This window comes from Neofelis nebulosa, chromosome 9 (assembly GCF_028018385.1).
Source record: "Neofelis nebulosa isolate mNeoNeb1 chromosome 9, mNeoNeb1.pri, whole genome shotgun sequence".
NCBI lineage: Eukaryota > Metazoa > Chordata > Mammalia > Carnivora > Felidae > Neofelis > Neofelis nebulosa.
In genome coordinates, this window is record NC_080790.1 from 123592250 (window position 1) to 123614583 (window position 22334).

General features: G+C 44.9%; 1 protein-coding gene and 1 non-coding gene across 17 annotated transcripts in view; one reads left to right on the forward strand and one right to left on the reverse strand.

The window, feature by feature from the left end:
- PTPRT (protein tyrosine phosphatase receptor type T) overlaps positions 1-22334 on the reverse strand; it is a 1082577-nt gene that overhangs the window by 86380 nt on the left and 973863 nt on the right. For 12 of the 16 annotated variants that reach the window (XM_058685649.1, XM_058685643.1, XM_058685646.1 and 9 more), the window contains one exon: positions 15444-15634. In XM_058685649.1, the coding sequence (XP_058541632.1) occupies positions 15444-15634 (191 nt within the window). The remainder of the gene's footprint in view (positions 1-15443; positions 15635-22334) is intronic. The other 4 variants (XM_058685647.1, XM_058685642.1, XM_058685645.1 and 1 more) reach the window with 1 other exon arrangement.
- On the forward strand, positions 5333-5463 carry LOC131486456 (small nucleolar RNA SNORA43). Its single transcript, XR_009249357.1, has one exon. It is a non-coding gene; the product is annotated as a small nucleolar RNA SNORA43 (small nucleolar RNA).

Sequence of the window (22334 nt, forward strand, 5' to 3'; positions counted from 1 at the left end):
TCCAGCCCTGGGCCTCCTCCCCCAGCCAGGTAGTGCCAGCAGTTTCAGACAAGCTGCCAAGCCTGTACATTCTTGACTCTGCAATGGTGAGTTGTGCTGTCTCACTGGTAATGTTGGGCTTCTCAAGGTTTGAGCTGATACTCTGGGGGTGGATTTTCTTTCTTTCTTTAAAAAAATTTTTTTTTAATGTTTATTTATTTTTGAGACAGAGAGAGTCAGAGCATGAACGGGGGAGGGTCAGAGAGAGGGAGACACAGAATCTGAAACAGGCTCCAGGCTCGGAGCTGTCAGCCCAGAGCCCAACACGGGGCTCGAATTCACGGACCGTGAGATCCTGACCTGAGCCGAAGTCAGCCGCTTAGCCAACTGAGCCACCCAGGCGCCCCCTTTCTTTTTTTAAAAAATGTTTATTTTGAGAGAGAGAGTGAGCGCAAGCAGGGGAGGGGCAGAGAGAGAGGGAGAGAATCCCCTTGGGGCTTGATCCCATGACCTGAGCTGAAACCAAGAGTAAGATGCTTAACTGAGTGAGCCACCAAGAAGCCCATCTGGGGGTGGATTTTCTAATTTTTTAAGTGTTTTTTTTTTTTTTTTTTTCTTGAGAGAGACACAGAGTGAGTGGGGGAGACCAGCACAGAGCCTGATGTGGGGCTCAAACTCAGGAGTCTGGAGATCATGACCTGAGCGGAAGTCAGACGCTTAACCAGCTGAGCCACCCTGGCGCCTCCTAGGCGTGGATTTTCTATGCAAAACCCTCTGTGATAAAAGCCAATTGTTCATTCAATTATATCCACCTAAAAGTGGTCTGAAGCCAAGAATAGGACACTCCAAATAGTTTCATAATGATGTTTTTTGGAAAAAATCTGTTGAGTACCTATACTCTGTGCTACGATTTAGGTTATAGTTAGCTTAAGGTTTTGTTATGGCTGTACATTAGACCCATCTGGGGAAGCTTTAAAAAAAAAAAACTCCCAAAGCCACAGCCTATTAAATTCAATCAGACTCTCTGGGGATGGGACACAGGTATCAGCAGTGTTTAAACTCCCTAGGCAATTCTAATGAGCAGCCATGGTTCTTGCAAATAGCAAATTTACCTGGAGAGACACTTTCCCATGAGTCTCCTCACTGGTTTCTCTTGCTTTGGTTTTGTCCCCTCCAATCCATTCTTCACTATAATCAGAGAGATCTTTCTAAAATGCGGATAGGACCCAGTTACTCCCCTTGCCATTATCTTCAGCATACATTCCAAAGTCTTTAATACAGGGTCCTTAATGACTTCACCCCACATGCCCCTCCAGCCTCATTTCTTGTCCTTATATTAACGTTCCACAGATAAAGAACCAAATGTAATGCCACAGACAATTTCAGGTGTTTCAAACTTCTGAGACTGAATTTATATATGCTGTTCCCTCTGCTTAAAATTCTCTTCCACCTGAGTCTGTCTGGTAAACTCCTACATACCCTACAAAACCCAACTCAAAAATCTGTTTTGTGAAACCTTCCTTGCTCACTCTCCCACCACTCTGCTTCATCCCAGCCAGTAAATCACTTCTATTATCAGATGGGCTCGTTTATATCTATTAATTTGAAAATCTTGTCTCTTAACTTGTTGATGGGCTATTCCAGCAAAAGCATCTTATTCATGTCTGAATACTGGTCTTGTACTTCATATGTGCCTGAATCCCCTTTGGAATAAATGAATAGATTGGGCAGATGGCTGAAAACATTAGTGGGTGAGATGGCTTCTGCACATTCTCTGGAATCTCAGAGGCGTAAGTGACTTTGAAAATCATCTGGTTGTGTTCCCTCCCCTAGTGGCCTTCTAGGCAGCTGATAAGCTGATGCATAGCATGTGCTACTTGGATACCCTCAGCAACAGACAGCTCACTTCCCCATAATGCTTCCGGTCCCACTTTTGGACAGCTTGGACAGTGTTTTGTGTCCTCTGCCTCCATGTACTTTGCCCTGTTCCACGGGGGCCCCACAGCATAAGCATGCACCTTCTGTGCTGTGACACTGCAGAGATCTGATGAAGGTCCCTGTCCACCCGCAACGTCCTTAAATGGCAATTTGGGAGTCCTCTCAAATCTGCCATGGCCCTCAGGATGCACCCAGCATTCAGATACCATCTGGAAAACCTTAAGCTAAACAAAAGCAGTTGTGATGAGTGGCCCTACTCTGTGGGAAACCACATGGGCCTCTGCCACAGCTCTGGGAGCCTATGTCCCTTGGTGGGGCTGGGCTGGGGGAAGGTGTGAGCCCAGGGGCTGTGATGCTGTTGACCTAGGCAGAGGAGGCAAGGTCTAACAGAGCCACCCAGGAGTGCGCTGTAATGACCCTCTTATTGGCTGACTTTGATCACACATCCATTTCCCTTTTTAGGGAGCTGCGGTGTAATAGGGGATAATCTCCTGAAGGAAAAAAAAATAAGAGGGGGTAAAAGTATGAGGGAGACTTCTCTCCATCTTCAAAGGGAGCCAGCCAAGGGGCATTATTTTTACATTAGCAGCTAGTTACAGTAGATTGACCGGGGAATGGTGGCAGTCATTAGGAGCTAATCACATTCTTTTCAGACCAAAATTGCCATCTCATTATATTCATCCATTATCACTCTCGGCTTCCCTCTTCTCCTCTTCTCCTGAGGGTGTGGGCTCTATTTCACACTCTTCTCTGTGTGTGGATATGTTTCCTACACTTCAACAGTGTTGCTGTTCTAAGGTAATCATTTTCTTTCTTTCTTTCTTTCTTTCTTTCTTTCTTTCTTTCTTTCTTTCTTTCTTTCTTTCTTTCTTTCTTTCTTTCTCTCTCTCTCTCTCTCTCTCTCTCTCTCTCTCTCTCTCTTTCTCTCTCTCTCTCTCTCTCTCTCCCTCCCTCCCTCCCTCCCTCCCTCCCTCCCTTCCTTTCCTTTCCTTTCCTTTCCTTTCCTTCCTTCCTTCCTTCCTTCCTTCCTTCCTTCCTTCCTTCCTTCCTTCCTTCCTTCCTTCCTTCCTTCCTTCTTCTTTTTTTTTTTTTTTCGGTCCCAAAGGATGCATTTGGGGATGTCCTCATCCCTGGAGGTCTGAGCTGTGGTATCCATAGAATCCTCAAAAGTCAGACCTGGAAGGTTCTTTTGAGAAAACTATTGCCTCACTTTAGAGATCAGCCAAGTAAGGTCCAGAAACAGGAAATGACTTGACTAGGAATGCAAGCTGAGTGAATCTGCCCCTGCTGCCTCCTTCCCACCCTCCCTCTCTTCCTCCTTTCCGCGGTGACCATCTGGATGTTAGGTCCCAGAAATAACGGCAATGGTCACGGCACACAAGATCTCATGAACTTTGCTTTAGTTGTGGGAAGGTGTGGACAATAAACAGACAAGATAATAACTGCTTAGAACCAGTGCTGTAAGGCGATAAATAAGGGGCCGGGAGAGACAACAACTAGGAAGAAGAGACCATTCAGATTGAGTGGATTGTGCAGGACCTTTCAAAACAGAGACATTTGAGAAGGAAAGAAACAGCCCATGACTTCCAGCAGCTGGCCTGGCACTCAAAGCTGGACCTTGGTGTGTAACTGTTGTACATAAACAATTTCGCAAAATTGCAACACCAGACAAGGCTTCTCTGAGACCAGGATGGGGCAAGGCAAAAACATGACCACTGTGTAGTCATATCTAAACACAGAAACATATGAACATTGTCCAAACCATAAACAAACAAACAAACAAACAAACAACTAACATCCCCCTATCCTGGCTAATGTAAGTTATGGCTGCTTCTCTGCCACTTATAGCTTTGGCTTCTGTCTGGCGTCCCTTTCTTAGAGTTAAGATCTATCAAGGCACCCAATCTTACCGCTTCCTAACAACGTCCAATCCAGAACAAAGCCCCAAATCACCCGACATAGCCCATAGCCTGGGAGGCCTTTCTCACATCCTCTTCCTGAGATGTCCTGCAGGTTTTAAACCTGGCTTGTTCAACTCCAGGTGTATTCCTACTTGTCTCTTGTGGACACCCTTGGGTTGAAAACTAAATAATGAGCAGCAGCCAACCATGGCAAGAGCTGGGGGAAGAATGTTCCAGGACTGAGGGAAGAGCAAATGCAGAGGCCTTGAGATGGAATGAGCTTGGTGTGTTCTAGAACTTGAAGGGGCATTCTCCGGGGCCTGGAGGATGAGAGCAAGCGAGTGAAGCAAAATGTGGATGGGGAGGGTATAGCTCGGAATGGCAGTCAGTGGACCAACACCAAGAATATGTTTTCTTCTAGGTCGATGAAAATGCTTTGGACATTTTTCAAGGTGAGGAGGCTGAGCCAGTACCAGCAGCATGATAAGCGGTAAGAGCTCTTGTGTCTCAAACCCTCCCTTCATCGTTGTTCACGGGCTTCACAGACTTTGGGATAAAATTATTTTCTGGTGCCTACTCCAGACTAACTCTCCCTGTGGCTACAACCCACCTGCCCACCCATCCCTCCTCGCTCCCAGCCATGGAACTCAGTAAGTCAGACACTCATCGTACCTATCGAGACCCCAGTAGGGGTCACGGGCTTCTTAGGCTCTGCTGTGCTGAATCAGTTCATAGGCTTGTTCAACCTACCTCAGTTTCCCCACTTACTACTTCTGGTCCCTGCTCTAAGAATTGCCCCCTGATGCCTGGCTGGTTCCTTCTACCTATTGGTTTGGCCCTCCTGAGATATGAGGGTCCTTTCTAGAGCTTGCTATCCTTCTTTGGACACTCTTCGTTGTACTTACGCCTCTTTGAGTTATGCCCAGATAGTGAGATGTCAAAACACAGAGCTTCCAAGAGCAACTCACCTCCAATTCAAGGCTGAGAGTGTCCTGGTCCATTTCATTTACCTGTTCACTCACTATCCTCAGCAGATTCTGTCACTTATGATTCCCCTCTTCCTCCCTTTGGCTTGACTGTATTCCTGGAGATAATTGGATATGATACGCCCTGGGGTACAGCAAAACCAGGCCCAGAGAATGCTGACCAGGCAGTTCCTGGCTGATGCCTCGGGGCACAGCCGAGGGCTTCCTTCCTGCCTGAGCAGTCCAGCTGGCCAGGACTTCCCTGCATCCCTGCCCACCACGGCATTCTCTCAGGGGAGGGAAGACTCCAGAGAGTCTTTACCAAGGATGCACCATTTTACCTGGGTCTTTCATTCATTTATCTTGTCAAGAATATGTCTTGCCCACCCACTGTGCATATGAGTCAGGGGAAAGGCAGGGCTTTGCAAAAGGCAGACACACTAGAATGAATATTCCATCACTTCCAGTCTCAATAAACTTTTCTAAAAGTTGAGTCAATAGTACACCCTTCACAGCTCTGCCATGTTTCTGAGCCTGGCCTCCAGGCTGGGTGGCTCAGTGGGTGAGAACAGCTGCTCTGCTTTGCTGCACCTGTGACACTGGGGCAAAGAGGAAGTGGCTATTTCTATGCTCAGTGCTCAGAACAGTGACCACTAAGAATGATTTGTAGCCTAACAAGCCGGAAAAAAAAAAACACCCTTCAGGTTAGGGTGGGGGAAAGATTTGACTATTTTTTTTTTGACCATGGAACTCTCATATATCCTGTTGTTTACATGACTCTGTGCATTTGTTAAAATTCATAGAGCGGTACACCTCCCTCCTTCCCCACAAAATGGATTTTATAGCATGCAAGTTAAAAAAAATGAAAAACAAATACACCCCATGGAGTTCTGTGATGATTAGAAACTACCCAAAATAGCTGGTGGGCTCCTAACACCGTGCCTGGCACACAGTAGGTGTGGGAGACTCTTCCATCCCAGTCTTGCCCAAGAATGTGCTCTTGAGTGCCTGTGGCTGACTTCTGGAATTTACCCCCTGCCTCCCTTTGATCGGAAACATCCAGTTTACTGTCACAAGACCAAACATGGGGGCTCCTTACAACATCCATCCTGGTTTGCCTTGGACCACAGGGCTCCCCAAGATGTATGACTTTTGTTTTAAAACTGGGACCATCCTGGGCACCTGGGTGGCTCATTCGGTTAAGCATCTGATTCTTGATCTCGGCTGAGGTCGTGATCTCATGGTTCGTGAGTTCGAGCTCCATGTTGGGCTCTGGGCTGTCAATGTGGAGCCTGCTTGGGATTTTCTCTCCCTCTCTCTCTACCCCATTTGTGTTCTCTCTCTTTCTGTCTCAAAATAAATAAACTTAAAAAAATTAAAAAACACCTTGGGCCATCCTGGACAAACCAGGACAAATCGTTCACCCTAGAAACAGGTAAGAGCGAGTATTCAGGAAGTGAGAAAGAGTTGTATGAGCTGTTTAGGAAGCCCAAGGTCTCATCTCAACTGAGGTCCATGAGTTCGGTAAACACCCACACTTACTGAAGTCCACAGTTAGCTGGTAGATGGCAAGGGCCGCCGTGGATGGCTGTACTGGTTGTGCACAAAGCAAGAGCATCACATCTAAGGAAGCATGATACATCTGGTAGGCATGTAAATTTCTGGATATATTATGAACAGGCATCTTGAGACAGGTGAACCTTTTGCTATTTCACTCTAAGGAGCTGTATGAATTAGTGGTGGCCCTGGCAGAGGCTAAGCTCGCAATGAATGCTTCTTCCTGGGCTGAAAACCACATGCCTTAGGGATTATAAATGTGGATAGAGAAGGCAGGAGAGGATGACTGATGATATCTACTCAGAGTGGCATCAGGAGAGCAAATATTATTGCGACCATGTCACTAAATAGACGGTAATTTATGAGTTCTGCTGGGGAAGCTGAGTAGAAAATCAGATGGCAGCAAGATGGGGTATTTGTCTGTGACAGGAGCTTTGATCAAGGTAGAATAGCTGAGTACACGTGTGTCCGTGTGCAGAGTCACAAAGCACCATTTAAAAAGTCCCCTGAAAAGCTACAAGGTCTCTTTCAAAAACAAATTTTAGGGCAGTGTTTCTCAAACTGGTAGTGATTCAAATCTCCTTACAGAATTTGGTTAAATGCAGAGGGCTGGGTCCTGTCCCGTGTCAATGATGGGACCTATGTCCTATCATTGTGTCCTAATGTTCTTTACTAACTCTCCAGGTGATTCTGACACCCATCACAGTTTGAGAGCCACTGTCTTCAGCAGTAAAGTAAACAGAAACAACACATTCCTGGGGAAGAGTCAACTTAGATTTTAAGGCAGATACTCAGTGTACCTATAGAGACAGCGAGAGATGTGCGAGTCTTTCTACGTTGGTATCTTTCTTTAAGCAATACTGCTTCCCAGCCCCTGCCCACTGCCCTGGATGGAACTATTCTTAATTACAAATATTTCTGCCAGCACTCTGTAATTCCATTAAGTTAATATTTAGTAGTTATATACTATTTTGCAGATGCTTCAGAGAAGAGAGATGAGTAAGACCCGGTCCCTGCCTTCATGAGGCCGATAGTCTAACAAAGAAGCTCACACTAGGGCCCCTCTTTTCCTCCCAGCTCTGAGACCATGATCTGGGGGATCCCTGCATCCCATTCTAGGCTACAGACTGTTGGACCCCTCCACATAATGTCTCTGTCTTCATGCACGAGCTTCTGCGTGGCTGTCTCTGGGCCAACGGCTCTCCCTGAAACAGAGTCAGCCAGAGTTGAGGGAGGGCTGTTAAACTACTGCCTTGTTAATTCTGTCCAGGAAAACTAGGCAAAGGGTGTGAATTCCCCACCTGGCTTCATTTTTATTTCTCTTTTTTCATGGGCAAACAACTATGTTTCCCTTCTAAGAAGTGGTTTGAAACACGTCAATGATTTTTTTCCAAGACCCTGAGCACAAGATTCCCTCTGCCACTCATCCTTTTCCTCTACCCAGCCTTCTTCTACTCTTCTTCAATGCAGTGTCTCATCTTTTGTAAAGATTCTGATTGATCTTGACAGTAATAACTGACGAAAAGCAAAAATAAACAATACTACCACCCTCCCACACACTCATCCTGGACTGCCCTTCCCCAGGTGCTACAAAGCATTTTAACTAGAGTTAAAATACTAAGACCACGATCTTCCTTTAACGTAGGGTCTCTTATTTCCTTTGCTGAGCTTTCTAATGATCTCTAGGTCTCCAAACACTGTAAGGTAAGGTACAAAGTAGGTACTCAGTAAGTGTTTCTGGCCAAATGAATTGGAAGCTTCAGGAGTCCACTCCATGCAGCCAAATATCTCACAGGAGATAAGTGGGGACCCAGGGAGGGAGCAATCTTGTCCAAGACCACCCAGCATGTCAGAAATAGACTGAAAACCAGGTCTTGACTCTTAGTCAAGAGAATTTTTCTCTGGTACCACCTGAAAATTGCTTGCTTGGTTGGGGAGGGCTCTCATACCAAACACAGAAAATACTGTTTTTTGGGTTCCAAACAGAATTCTAAGTAGAAAAATAAAAATAAGCTCAAAGGGAAACACTGCATTAATAGTCTCTCCTACATGAGTTTTATTCCTGCTAGAAAATCTTTCAAGTCTGAACCCACATGGGTTACTGGTATCTTTGGGCCATGCTCTGGAAATGGCCTGTTTTCTCCTTGATTTAACCCATGAGGAGTGGAGTGATATGAGCAGGTGGAATCCAAGTCTTCCTATTTTGGTCATTATGAGTTCCCACAGTTGGAGAACAGCCATGGTTTTCCCTTTCATGCCCTGGGGCATCTGCTAACTCCCCAGGCCCCTCCCCAGAATCTCTCTTCTCACTCATAAACTATTGAGGAGGTAGACCAGATCTCTCAGGAATCACCTGCAGTGGGATGCTCTGTGACTAACCTCATCAACCGAGGAGAGAAAAGTTGTGAAGGTCTATTCTGCCTCTGTTCAGGTGGCTCCGAGCAGACAAGAGGGCACTGGAGCATCCTGAAGCATCCATCTTTATGGTTATGCCCCATCCGAAGGCTGCCTGCCAGTGTCACCCACAGACGACTAGCAGACACATGACAACACTGGCTTCACCCCACAGACGCCATGCACACAGCGTGTCTGTCCAGAGCTGGAGAATGAACAAATGTTTGCTCTTCATTAGGTTGTATCCTATTCCTCACAGCTGTTCCTTGTTGCCTTAAGTAGTCTTCATGGGGCTATAATAACCAGATAACCTTCTGGTCACCCTACTGGGCTCATCATTCATTACGATGACAGACTGGCTGGATTGAACTGGGATTAATAGGCTTCCCTTCCCCCCATGACAAAGTCACCCCTTCCTGTTGTTCCTCATCTTCCTCGAGCCTGCTGCTCTTCTGACCACGATGATGTCTGGGCTTTAGGCAACTCTTCTCTCCAGCCAACATCTCTTAGCATTTGTTAGTGTGCTAAGACTTTTGTTTTGTAGCTGGGGAGGGTAGGAGAATCTGGGCTGGGAAAACAGGACAGGAAAGAGGGAAGAAGACTCTGCAGTCCAAGATCATGAGCAGAAGCCCCTTAGTTTAAACATGGCTGTGCTCTATCACCTCTGTGAGTGGCTATCACATGCCCCATGGCATCAGATGTGACCAGCAGCAAGGAGAGTAGTGAGGTGATAGGTCTGGGGGCACAGGCAGGGCATGCTCTGGGGACTCCAAGGAGTCTCCTTAGGCCAGCATCCCTCAACCTTGAAAGTAATTATAGTTATCCAGACAGCTTAGAAAATATAGATCTCTGGATCCCACCTCTAGGAATTCTAATTAATCTGAAGGACAGCCTAGGCATTGGCATTTTTAAAACTTCCTTAGGTAATTCTAATGTGTGGCCAAGACTGAAAACCTCCAAACTTCCTATTTGTATGGCAGGTGAGGTTAATTAGCCTTAGGTCTCCTTGAGTTCCTAGGAACCCAGGGCCCCTGGTCAACCACGGTTGCTGGGACTTGACATGTAACTATGGGGGTGGCAGCCCCAGAAAGGGGTCTAGCTGGACTATCAGTCCGGGACAATCAGTTCCTCCTTAGGCTCACAAAATATGCGGGACATAAGCATTGTTTGGATCACTCTGACCAACCCCTTTTTTCCTTTATTGCATAAATATGGAAATGGAGGCCCAGAACAGGAGAATGACCTGCCCAAGGTCACCCAGATACTTAATTAAAGAGATAGGACTTGAATCCAGGCATTTTGACTATTAACTCAGAACGACTCATATATGACTTCAAGTCATTGAACTTAAAATACATATTGAGAGACTCACGTTTACATGCCAAAGAGCACGAACTGATTCTATGTCTCTACAGGAGAGAACATGTGTGGGCTTGTCTGGGCTCTGGGCCCAGTCTCCTGGTTTGAGCAATTCCATCTTTTCCTTCAATTACTGTCCCAGCCACCTACCTGCCTCTGGTCTCCCTGCTCTGATCAATGCCAGACAGTTACATCTAGAATGTGAATTCAACTTTAAAAAATGCTGCTCCGTTCCATGGCTCTGCATGACCTCTAGAATTGAATCCAAACTCCTTACTTAGCCTGAAAAATATCCCCTTGCTTCACCACCCCAGCCCACTCCTACTGATAGTTCCAGCCCTATCTCCCTCCATGCTTTGTATGCCAAACATAGTTTTTGTACCAAACTGCTTCTGGTTCTCATAATTCAACCTGCTATGCATACCTCCATGCCACAGACTCTTCTAGTCCCTCTGCCCAGAACAGCCTTCCCTGCTTTCGAATTTGGTGATTCGTATTTCTCAAGCTTTGGTTTAGGCTTTATGTGTTCCAGAAAGCCAACGGCCATCCATCCCCAGGCTAGGTTTCATGCACACCACCCACAAGGGTTCCCACAGCACTCTATTGTGACATTTTCTCAAGATACTGAAGTGATCAGTTCATATGTCTGTGTCTAAGAATAGGCTCTAAGTTCTCCCAGAAGGCAAGGGCTCTGTCTCCTCTCAGTTCCTAGAGCCTAGTACAACATCTGGCCTATGGAGAGTCCTCAAACATCTTTAAATTGACATTCCACAAGGCTCATCCTTGGTTATCATCTCTGTCAATCAATGCTCACTTGCTTCGTGACCTCGAAGCAAGGGCTTGTGGCTTTAATATCATCTATATGACAGTAACTCCCAAAGTTTTCTCCTTAGCTCAGGCTTCTTTCCCAAATTCCAGACTCGTATGTCCAATTACCTACTTTCCATCTTCACTAACATGTCTAATGGACACCTCAAACTCAGTTCAAAATTGAACTCCCGATTGTTCCATTGGCCCCAAGTCTGTTCTCCCTGCAGCTTCCCTATATCTGGTAGTGGCAACTCCATCCTCCCAGTGGTTTAAGTAATAGCCCCGGAGTCACCCTTGAATCCTCTCTCTCTCTTTCACACACCATGCTAATGCATTAGGAAACCCTGTTGGTTCTGTCTGGAAGCTATGTTCAGAATCCAACCATTTCTCACCACCTCCACTGCCACGCCTTGGTGGTGTCACCATTGCCTCTTGCCTGGGTTACTGCCATGGCTTCTTAACTGGTCTCCCTGCTTTGACTCTTGCCTACTTGTGTCTCTTCTCAACACAGTAGCTGGAATGAGCATTTCAAAGTAATGTGAAATAGTTATTTGTTTTCTCAAACCTCTGCAGTGGCTTTCCATTTCATACAGAGTAAAAGCCAAAGTCCTTAAAATGGCTTATGAGGCACCACATGGTCAGATTCCCCCTTTATTTCTCCAATGTCGTCTTTTATTACTTTTACTCCTTGTTCACTCTACTCATACCACCCTTGGCCTCCTCGTACTCCCTTGATCTGGACCTTTCTGCCTCTAGATGTATCTGCTCAAAACTTTTCGTTTAATTAAGGACTACCTTTCTACCCTATTTAATACTGGAACCCTGTTTACTCTACGTCCCTGGAATATACTATCTCCCTGCCTTGCTCTATCCTTTCTTTTTCCATGGTACTTGTGGCAGTGTGTATCATCCAAAGATTGTATTGTCCAGTATTTCCTGTTCTGCATTCTCTTGTAGAATCTTGCAATTGCCCCTCCATCTATCAAGAGAGGGAGTTTAATTCCCCTTCCCTAGAATATAGGCAGTTATTACTTACTTATAACCAATACAATGAGGTAGTAGCGATGCTGTGTGATGCCCGAGTCTAGGTCACAAAGGATGATGTACTTTCTACTGTTAGCTAAGAGGTTCACCTTTGGACCTATGAGCTACTATGCATGAAGTCCAGCATCGTCAGGCTCCCGTGCTGTGAGGAAGTCCAGGCCACCTGAAGAGGCCGTGTGTAGGTGTTCCAGATGACAATCCTAGCTGAGACCCCAGGGGACAGCCTGCAGCAATCACTAGATATGAAAGTGAAGACACTTTCTGATGATTACAGCCCCAGCCTTAGAGGCTTCCACGTCAAGGTTTCCACACATCAAGGAGCAGAGGCAGACTCTGTTGTGCTATGTCCAAATTTCTGACCCACAGAATCAATGAGCACAGTAAATTGGTTGTTTCACGTCACTAAGATTTGGGATAGTGTGTAGCACAGCAAATAGTATGTTTCACTGTTGAACATATTATTTACTAACATATTAAGTGAATTGTTGTGAAATGACTTGTCTTTTTTGTCTGAATTCTCAATTATAATTATTTTTGTTTTATAGTTACACTATTCACAAGCCATTTCCCCTTATTTGTGAGGCATCAAGAAAGGTGAAACTAGCCTTTCACATCAATATGCATTTGTAAGACATTTCTCTGTCCTCTTGTTGAAAAACTAGAGAATATTACTGAAGTGTCAAAGGTACACACACTTCATCTGTTCCAACATTAGCTCAGGTCTAGATTGAAGAGCAGTAAATGTCTTCTCCAAGGCTTTTAATAAAATAACTTGTTTTTAAGTCTGTAATTGATTTCTTGTTTCTCTTGCTAGAACACAAGTTTCATGAGGGAATGAATCTTTGTCCAATTTGTTCAATTCTGTATCCAAATATGTAGAACGCTCCTTGGGAATGGTAAATACTCAGTGAATATTTATTGAACAAATTTATGTGACTGTACAGCTGAACTGAATTTTAGAAGACACAGTTTGCTATAGCTGAGAGGTCCCTTATATGTCAACTTGTCAAACCCACCCATTTGTATGAAAAAGGCTGAGCAGGAGTCATAGGCAAGAAAGAGCACAAAACATGTTGGTTTGAGAGTAGGAGTGGAGGCTCAGGATCCTTGTGATTACAACAGGGCATGGTCTTCAAGCAAACCTGTGGCTCGTAGGTCCACTATGTAGATTCCAGACATCATGGGTGCTTTGATGATCAAAGCCATATCCACCTAATGTCTAGGAAAGGGGACTGGCAGATTGTGGGAAGAGTCCCATTAAATAAGGCTGCTTCCCACTTAACCTCCTGCTAATCAGAAAATGTGTTAACTGGAAGCTAAACATTCAAGTTAACTGGTTAATATAATTTGAACGAAGTGAAGGCAGGACTAGTCCACTAAGTGATATTTCTGTTTGGGGTCTAAATGGTGGAGCAAAATGTATTGTTATATTATAAAAACACATCATTTCCACTCCAGAAAGTTTGGGAAATGTAAAAAGGCAGAAAAATAAATTAAAAAAAAATCAATCCAAATCATACCACACAGGGATGTACCTTCCAAAAAGATATTACCCTGGAAGGAAATGCACTAAAGTAGTCAAATGTATTTGTTTTTTTGTTTTCAAATTTTAGACCTCAGTTTCTTAGAACAGTGTTTCTCAGTCTTTCACTATTTCTTCCCCTTTCTGATAAGTCCCCAGTCTCCCTTCATGCTATTGGAACCTTAAATGAAATAGTATGACTAATGACTTATAAACCATCATGACATTGAATATGCCTTTACCAACAGCACACTATCTCCTGTCATTCACTCACCAAAGATATGTACACAGGTGTGTATAAGCACATACCCATGTACGCCTCCACACTTTCAGGGACTGGGACCATTCAACAAACCTCCTAGGAAGTAAGGCCCAGGGATGAGCAGTGATGAGACCATTTCCTCCAAATATTACCCCGATTTCCTCCCCAAATTTGTGGATTGAGGATATGAAAAAATGCTATTTTACTGGGATCATATTTGAAATTAAGCACAAGTTCTCCTGAGCTGGTAATTACTCACATCCATGGACATAAACGTTTTTGTTCTCATAAATGTGTCAAACATGCCCCTTGCCACCGTGTTTTATACTCTCGTAAAATTTTAGGACCAGAGAGGTCCTTAGACATCACCTTATCCAAACTCTCCATTCAACTAATAAAGAATTTAAAACTCAGGTAGCAAAATGGTATGTTAATATCACACAGTTTATTGTACTGGAATCTGGCTGTCTGGACTCAGCAGCCCGCCCCTCCCCCCAAGTTTAGCACAATTTCATGAGCTCACATAGCTTCTGAAATACTGCTTTGTAAGCTCTTTCTCAGAATATAGTCTGAGAGATAAACTTAGTCTGCACTATCAAGAATTCCAAATATGTAGAGTCTTAGTCAATGCGTTTGCACTGCATACAGTGTTACCGACCCTAGCATATTTGGGGAACATGGTGCATGTGAAAAAAAAAAAACCTACAAAAACTAGTACACATAACTCAGAGCCTGGCACACAGTAGATGCTCGAAAGATATTCTGGGAAGGAAGGAGGAGAGGGGGAGAGAGAGAGAGAGAGAGGAAAGGAAAAGTAAAGAAAGAAATGTTGTTTTGAAAGCTGGCTGCACAAGGAGGCTTGCAAAATTCTTCCTGGGGAGTGAGGTGGTGCTCTTTAGTTCAGGAAAATATCTTAATGAATTTTTCCTTCTATTTTATTTTCTTCTTTGTAAAAGGTGAGGCCTGAGGGGCAAGGTCTGAAGCAAAAGAAGGGAGACGGAGAAAGCTAAACTGTTTTGCATAAACAAATGAGTGTGGGGGGAGCGTGGGAATTCTTTTCCTGGATGCTGGGAAAAATTGAAAAAAAAAAAAGGAAAAATTTGAGGATACTACAAAGAACTTTGGGGACAGAGTGGACAGAGACCTGTCAGGAGACCGGAACCTCAGAAGGACTTTTATTCGGGCACTTCCTGTACTTTGCTGCAATCCTTCTGTTATTCCCCCAAACCTCAGTAACAGCCACTACTCACAAGTCCTCTGCACTGGAGTTGCCTTGGGGAGGGAGAGAAGGGATGTCCAAAGCCAGGGTGAGGAGAAGGTACAAAGAGAGAGAAGGAGATACCAGAGGTGAAAGTGACTCAGGCGGTGGGTGTTGAGAACACAGCAGAAGCAAGGTAATGGGCCCAGAGGGGACTACGAGCAAGCAAGTCTCCCGGAAATCACTGGCAGGGGAGACTGGCTGGCTTTTTTTTTTTTTTTTTTTACAACAGGTGGGATATGGGACTTGATCCTTTCCATCTTCCTATTGAAGGAAGGCAGGAAGCGAAACTGATTCAGTAGGTCTGAATGGGGACTGGGATGGTGCCTTTCCAACACACTCCCAAGCGATGCTGTTGTTGCTGGCCTGGGGACCATCCTTTGAGTCGCAAGGATTCAGCACCCATGAAGCCTCTGTGCCCATCAGGAAGTTTCTCCACAGGGTGGTCTCTTACCTCATATTCCTCCTTGAACCCATAGCCCTGGCCTCTCTTCATCTGGGTGATGTGCTGCAGGAGGTCCGCCACCCGGATGGCAGGCTGGAACTGGTCCCGGGGATAGCTCATCTCCACAGGGTCGCAGGCCCGGTAGGGGTGAGTCTGGATCGTGAGGGTGGGCTGGGACAGCTCCCCACGGCTGCCATCTGCTTCAAAGAGAAGGGGGCAAAGCACATATCACCCATGAGAGTTCTGTCCTCTGTCCTCTCCACCACCCCCCAGGGCAGGGGAACTAACTCAAGACTCAAGTGATCAGGAAGCTGAGGACACTGCTTCCCTCGCATGGCTGTGGTGGCAGATTTAAAAATTAAAACAACAAACGAACCAATGAACACAATAACCCTGGGTTTGTTTCTATTTCAAGGGTGCTTATCGATGGAGCAGTGGCCAAGTTCCAGGTTGGCTGCCATCCTCTGCCTGTCTCAGTCCTTCCTCCATGCTTGAGAGGGTGGTCTTGGCCAATTAGGGCCGATCTCAGAGCCAGTGAGAAGCCAGACAGCAGTTTAGGAAATAGGATGCCTGGAAATCATCTCTGGTGCCTGCTTGCAAGTGAGGAGAGCCCAGGTCTCTGGAGACCAGAGCCATGTGTCTGCTCCTGCTCCGTCTGCCTACATCCTTGGGAGGAACTGAAGCCAGTCTTGGACTCTGACCCCTTCAGCTGCTCTCTCCAGCTCTGGGCTCTGCAACGTGCTTGGCTTCTGTCTACTATCTAGTTTCCCCACCAGTTCACACTCTTGATCCAGGAGTGTCGCTGAACCTCTTCCTTCAGTCCTGCCAGCTACTTCTCCCAGGCCTGGGTCCTATGCCCCATCTCCTTTATCGAATCTCTCCTTGATATAAGGTCTGTACTCTCCTTGATAATAATCTCTATACCCACTGAGTCACGCTAACTGCCCTCTGCTGGCTCACCGCCACCCCCCCCCCCCCCAGGAAATTGATGCATGCTGAGGGGAGATTTGAATTCCTCTGTTCCCCTCTGGCCAGGACAGCCACATGCTTGCCCTACGGACTCCCTGCCAAGCATACATTGTTGATCTTTCAGGGCCAGTTCACAACCATCTAGGCTTGGTTTCCTCAACCTCCTCCCAAAGTCATGGACTGTCTATGCCCCAGAGCCTCCAGTTGTGGCATGTATGAGATCAGAACTGCCATAGATGATGATCCTGGTGTTTTCAGGCACATTAAGGTACCCACACAGACCCCATTAAGCCTATGCCACAGTCACTCCCAGGGAGGCTTCAGTGTATATTCCTGACTTTCTGCAACTTGTCTTTTCAAAATCCGTGTTCCCTGTTAGCTTGTTTGTCGCTCATGTAATAATAATCCCTCAGACATTGCTTCTGTATGTGGAAGTGGAATCTCCTATGTGACAGCAAGAGCTAAACTGTTCCTAGTAAGGAAGGATTGCCAACAAAAAGACCTAGAGCGTACAGGCTTATGTACAAGGAAGAAGGGCCTACGTGAGATGTTAGCACAGCTTTCTGGACTGCACAGAAGAAAAATCCTGCTTCCTTTCCCTCCTGGGACTGTAGGTAACATGTAGTACATCTTCAATGGCATTGATTAAATGGAGAGCTTTGCAAATGTGGGGGCTGCTTTCACTCTCCAGCACACCCTTGTGATCAGGAGGCCAATTTACTGAGAATTCACTGTCAATGTGCCAGGGACTGTGGTAGGCACTGGCAATGCACACAACACAGACCGCACCCTCCAGACTTGACAGTCCAGTATGGCAGACAGACAGGAAGAACCACCTGAAGCACAAGGACAGAAGCCGGGGAAGGGAACCACACTGAGGGAAGAGAAGGAGGCCGAGAAGGAGCGGAGGAGATGGGTGGGCACGTGATGGGGGTAAAGCTCTCAGAGATGGTGTGAGGCAGGTCAAGAAGGCTGTGAACATGTGAGAATCTCCAAGCCAGAGGGAAGCTGTTGAAGAGTTTTAAGAATTCCTTTCTTTAAGGACACACTAGTTCTTGCCGGTGCCCCAGCTATCACAGATAGGAGGCACCCTTCTGGCGAGTATCACTCCTGTGACCCTATGGTGGGGTTTGGAATGGAGAAGGGGCATTTCTGTTTACTTCTCTGGATGCTGCACTTCATGATGCCCAGGAGAGCATGGGCCAGAGTCAGTGCCTGGAGCCCTGTGAGTGTCTCCCACCTAAACCGCCATCACACATGGGGACAGGTGTCTTCAGAGATCCATGGTCTTTCAAAGGACCTGGGGCATGGACTGCCTGGAAGACGGACTGCCTGGCAGAGACAGGCTTCTTAGGAATGGGCACCTGGCAAATTTTGTGAGATGCCAAATGTTCCCCAAGCCAATATGGATATTTTCCCTAAACACAGTGCTAGACAGATTGTAAACTTGGTGTCAGCAAAACCAACACTGGAATGGAAAGTAAATGCATTTGAAATTTAACAACTTTGTATTGCTGTAACATTCATAATAATGTCAACGCTGGTGCTAATGATGCTGTAAAGGCTCAGAACCAAGGGGCTTTCAAGGTTTATTAATTCAACTAGTTGGACTCCCTTCTCCAATGTATCTTACCTCACCTATTTCCTTATTAACCTCCGATAATGCAAAAGTGATGCCTTTTATCACAGCCCATTTCACCAGACGCACTATACTTAATTTTCCATCATTAGGTTTAATGAAAACCCAATTTCACAACTCACTTCTCTCAGGAACCTACAAGTAATGCTACGTTTTTATCAGCCCCAATTAAAAAGCGTTATGATGTTCCTATTCGAGTGGGAGCCTTAAAACTAACGTGCAATTCCGCGGCTAATTCAACAAGGGCACTGGAATTCACATGCTGCTCATAAAATGTAACTCAAACCAGCTGGCCCTGGGAGAGAACGCTGCTCATTTTTCTCCTCACCAGACCCTTGATTTTCATGCGATTTTGAATTCTCCTTAATGGGTTTTGCATGTTTATTTATCACATGATAATATTTTGGATTTCTTTTGCACTTTTTCTATAGCTGTTGCCTAAGCCTGTGAGTTCCCCTGCAACAACTTCTGTGGTTGCCTGTCAGGGGCTTTTGGGTGATGCATAGGAGATCCTGGGTCACCACAGTCCCTCTATTTCCTCTGTCCCTCTACTGGTTCTCCTTCCTTCTGGCCTTGACTTTTCTATTTTTTTATCCCCCTTATAGATCTCCCTGTAGCTCCAGACACATATTTCCAATTACTTGGTAGGAATTGCCACTCCGACTGGTTAACAAATATTTACTGAGTACCTATATTGTATAAAGCTTGGTGTTAGATACCACATACATACAGGAGGGTGGAGGAAAGTATGTTCAGAGGGAGATAAGCATGCCACAGCCCTTGCAAGAAAGAAAAAGAGATAAGGTGTGTATAAACAAGTCTAACAAAGGTGGGAAGGGACAGGTGCCTGGGAGATGGGAGGGGGATGTGCTGTGGAGCTGGGCACTCCAGAAATGTTTTTCAAGCTACAGGCATTCACACCCCACCTCTGTGGTTTTTTGCTATAAGTATGTACAGCCTATATCGGCTCTGATAGAACCTCCCATGATGATGGAAATGGTCTATATCTGTGCTGTGCAATATGGCAGTCACTAACCACGTGTGGCTCGTGAGCATGTGAAATGCGGCTAATGTGACCGAGGAACTGAAGTTTAAGTTCTGTTTAATTTTAATTAATTTCAGTTTAAATATCCACATGGTGGCTTGTGGCTACTATATTGGGCAGCACAGATCTAGAGAAAAAGAATAACAGAAATGGAGAATACTTGAGTTACATGATAGGGCAAAGAGGTCCAAGGAAATGTAATGCAAGCCACATAAGTAATTTAAAGTTTTCTTGTAGCAACATTAAATACGGCAAAGTGAATTAAGTTAAATTATTTTAAAAAATAAATTTTATTTGACTCAATTCACAAAATAATATTTCAACAGTCAGTATAAAATCATTAATGATATATTTTACACTCTTTATTTGTACTAGGGCTTTGAAATCCAATGTACAAAATTTTTCACTTGCTTCAGTGTAAGCTTAAAATTTCTTTCAATGTTTATTTATTTTTGAGAGAGACACAGAGTGAGAGTGGGGAAGAAGCAGAGAGAGAAGGAGGCACAGAATCCAAAGCAGGCTCCAGGCTCTGAGCTGTCAGCACATAGCCTGATGTGGGGCTCAAATTCATGAACCATGAGATCATGACCTGAGCCAAAGTTGGACACTTAACTGACGGAGCCACCCAGGTGCCCCGCTTCAGTGTAGTCTTATTTCAGTTCAGACTAGCCATATTTCCAGGGCTCAACAGCATAGGTGATTAGTGGGCAATGCAGGTGTACAGGCTTACCCAGAGCCCAGTCAAGTTCTAAAGAGAGCTGATTTAGAGTTATAGTGAACTTCAGAGACAACTCATCTAGTGTAAGACAGCTCTAGCCCATGGATGCAACATGCCCATTTACTTTTAATGCTCACTACAACATTTATATAACTTTTTAAGAAATGGCCTGACCGTGTCCCATGAGAAGAGCAGGACCCTGAGAAATGCTGTGAGTCTGGGTCCCAGAATCAGAGAGAATGGGGTTCATATTTTTAATCACCCAGTTATGGGCTCGATGATCTTGGCCAAGCGACTACAGTTTCAGAGCTCAGTATCTTCATCTACAATACAGGGAAGACAGGTGTTGTGAGGATTCGATGAAATAATGCCTGCAGGTGCCTGGTTTCGGGTGAGCAGGGAAGAAACCATTGCTGTTCTAATGTTGTACAAGATGTGTTTGGCACATGAGAATCACAGACTGGCGAGAGCATCTGGGGAGTCTTTTAGGGCTTCTCTCTTCTTTCCTTCAGGACACACTCCATGGCCATCTAAATATTTTACTCTATTCCTGCTGTTACTGTCCTAGTTTGAGTCCCCATGACAAGACTATTCCATCAGGTTCCCCAGGGGTCTTTCTGCCTTCACAGTTCTTTTTACACAGCTTTGATCAAGTCATTCTTCTGAGCAAAAGCCTCCACAGAGTCAAGACACAATTTCTTAACTAGCCAACCAAATTCCTATAGTTTCTTTTTCTTATTTCATCTAAAATAATTCCTCTCAATCTGTGTACCCTTTAAGGCAGGAGAGCACAAAGAGTGGATGGGTAAGTATCTGGAGACTGCTTGCTGAGAGGGGAGAGTCTGGGACCGGAGAGAAGGTTTGAGGTGGGGATGAGGCTGGCTCACCTGCTCAGAGTGGAGACATGATTAGAACAAACACAGCGGGGGTGCTGTGGCAACAGCAGGTGTCAGGGTCAGAGTACAGAACCTGAAGACAAAATCTGGCTTCAAATACGAACCTCACAACTTTCTAGCTATGGGACTTCAGACAGATTACTAAGATCTTTATTTGTAATTGGCATCAGAGATGGCGATGACCAATATCATCATGGAAGAAGGTCGTTGTAACCTTAAATGGGATCCATTGGAAGACGTCTCAAGGTGACCCCTGGCTGCTAGCAGGCGCTGCCTGATCCCCACCATTGCTACCAAATATCAGTAAAGCCTCAAGAAAATAAACTTATAATAGCATTAAAACGTAAGTCGGTGAACTAACCTAGCAACGGAATTTGGGAGGAATACCCATTAATTATGTCAGTATCACACTACATATGTGTATGAAGATGGAGACTTCATTTTGTCACAGTTTTTTAAAAAATCTCTAAAATTGTATAAAATCACCTTTCACCTGATTCAACATAGGGCAATTTTCCCTCTCGGGTTGAAAAGGATTGCAATTTCTTTGGTGAAGCATAGATGAAGTAGTAGTGAGCCATGTTGTAAGAAAATTGTGTTCCACATTTCCAAATTCTGGACTTCAGCTAGTATAAGTGTACTGACTTGCACTTCTTGAGACACAGTAGATTCACACACCCCCCCCCCCCCCCCATCTCATATCCACTCGGGATATACTGTCTCTCAATGTAACGGCAGGTGAAATAACCTTCTCTCTCTCTTTTTCTTTGCATTCAGTACCCAATACTTCCTGGCCCTGGCATATGGCAACCATTACCCTGCTTTCTGTTGCAGTAGTTGCTTTCTCTGGAATGTCATATATATGCAATCATACTGCATACAGTGTTTTGTGGCTGGGTTTTTACAAAAATGTTTATTTACTTTTGAGAGAGAGAGAGACAGAGAGAGAGAGAGAACACTAGCAAGGGAGGAGCAGAGAGAGAGAGGGAGACACAGAATCCAAAGACAGGCTCCAGGCTCTGAGCTGTCAGTACAGAGCCCAACGTGGGGCTCGAACTCATGAACTGTGAGATCATGACCTGAGCGGAAGTTGGATGCCCAACCCAGTGAGCCACCCAGGTGCTCCTATGTTTTCACTTAGCACGATGCTTTTGAGGTTCTTCCATGTTGTTGCTTATAGCTAGTTTGTTCCTATTGGCACACATCCTCGCCAGTTCTTGTTTCACGGTTCTATTAATTTTAGGTAAGTTTTATTAATTTTAGTCATTCTAGTGGTTGTACAGTAGGATCTCACTGTAATTTTAATTTGTATATTCTTATGTACCTATATGACATTTGTTTTCCTTCTCTGGGTGAGGTGTCTATTCAAATATTCGGCCCATTTTTTAGAGGGTTATCTTATTATTGACTTGTAATCTGGATATAAGCCTTTTACCATATGTATGTTTTGGAAATACTTACTCCCAGTCTGAGGCTTACCCTTTTATTTTCTTAATAGTATCTTTTGAAAAGCAGAAGTTTTAATTTTGATCAGGTTGAATTTATCAATTATCTTCCTTTATGGTTGGTTATTTTGTCTTGTGCAAGAAATCTCTAATTCAAGGCCACAAATATTGTCTATGTTTTCTTCTCC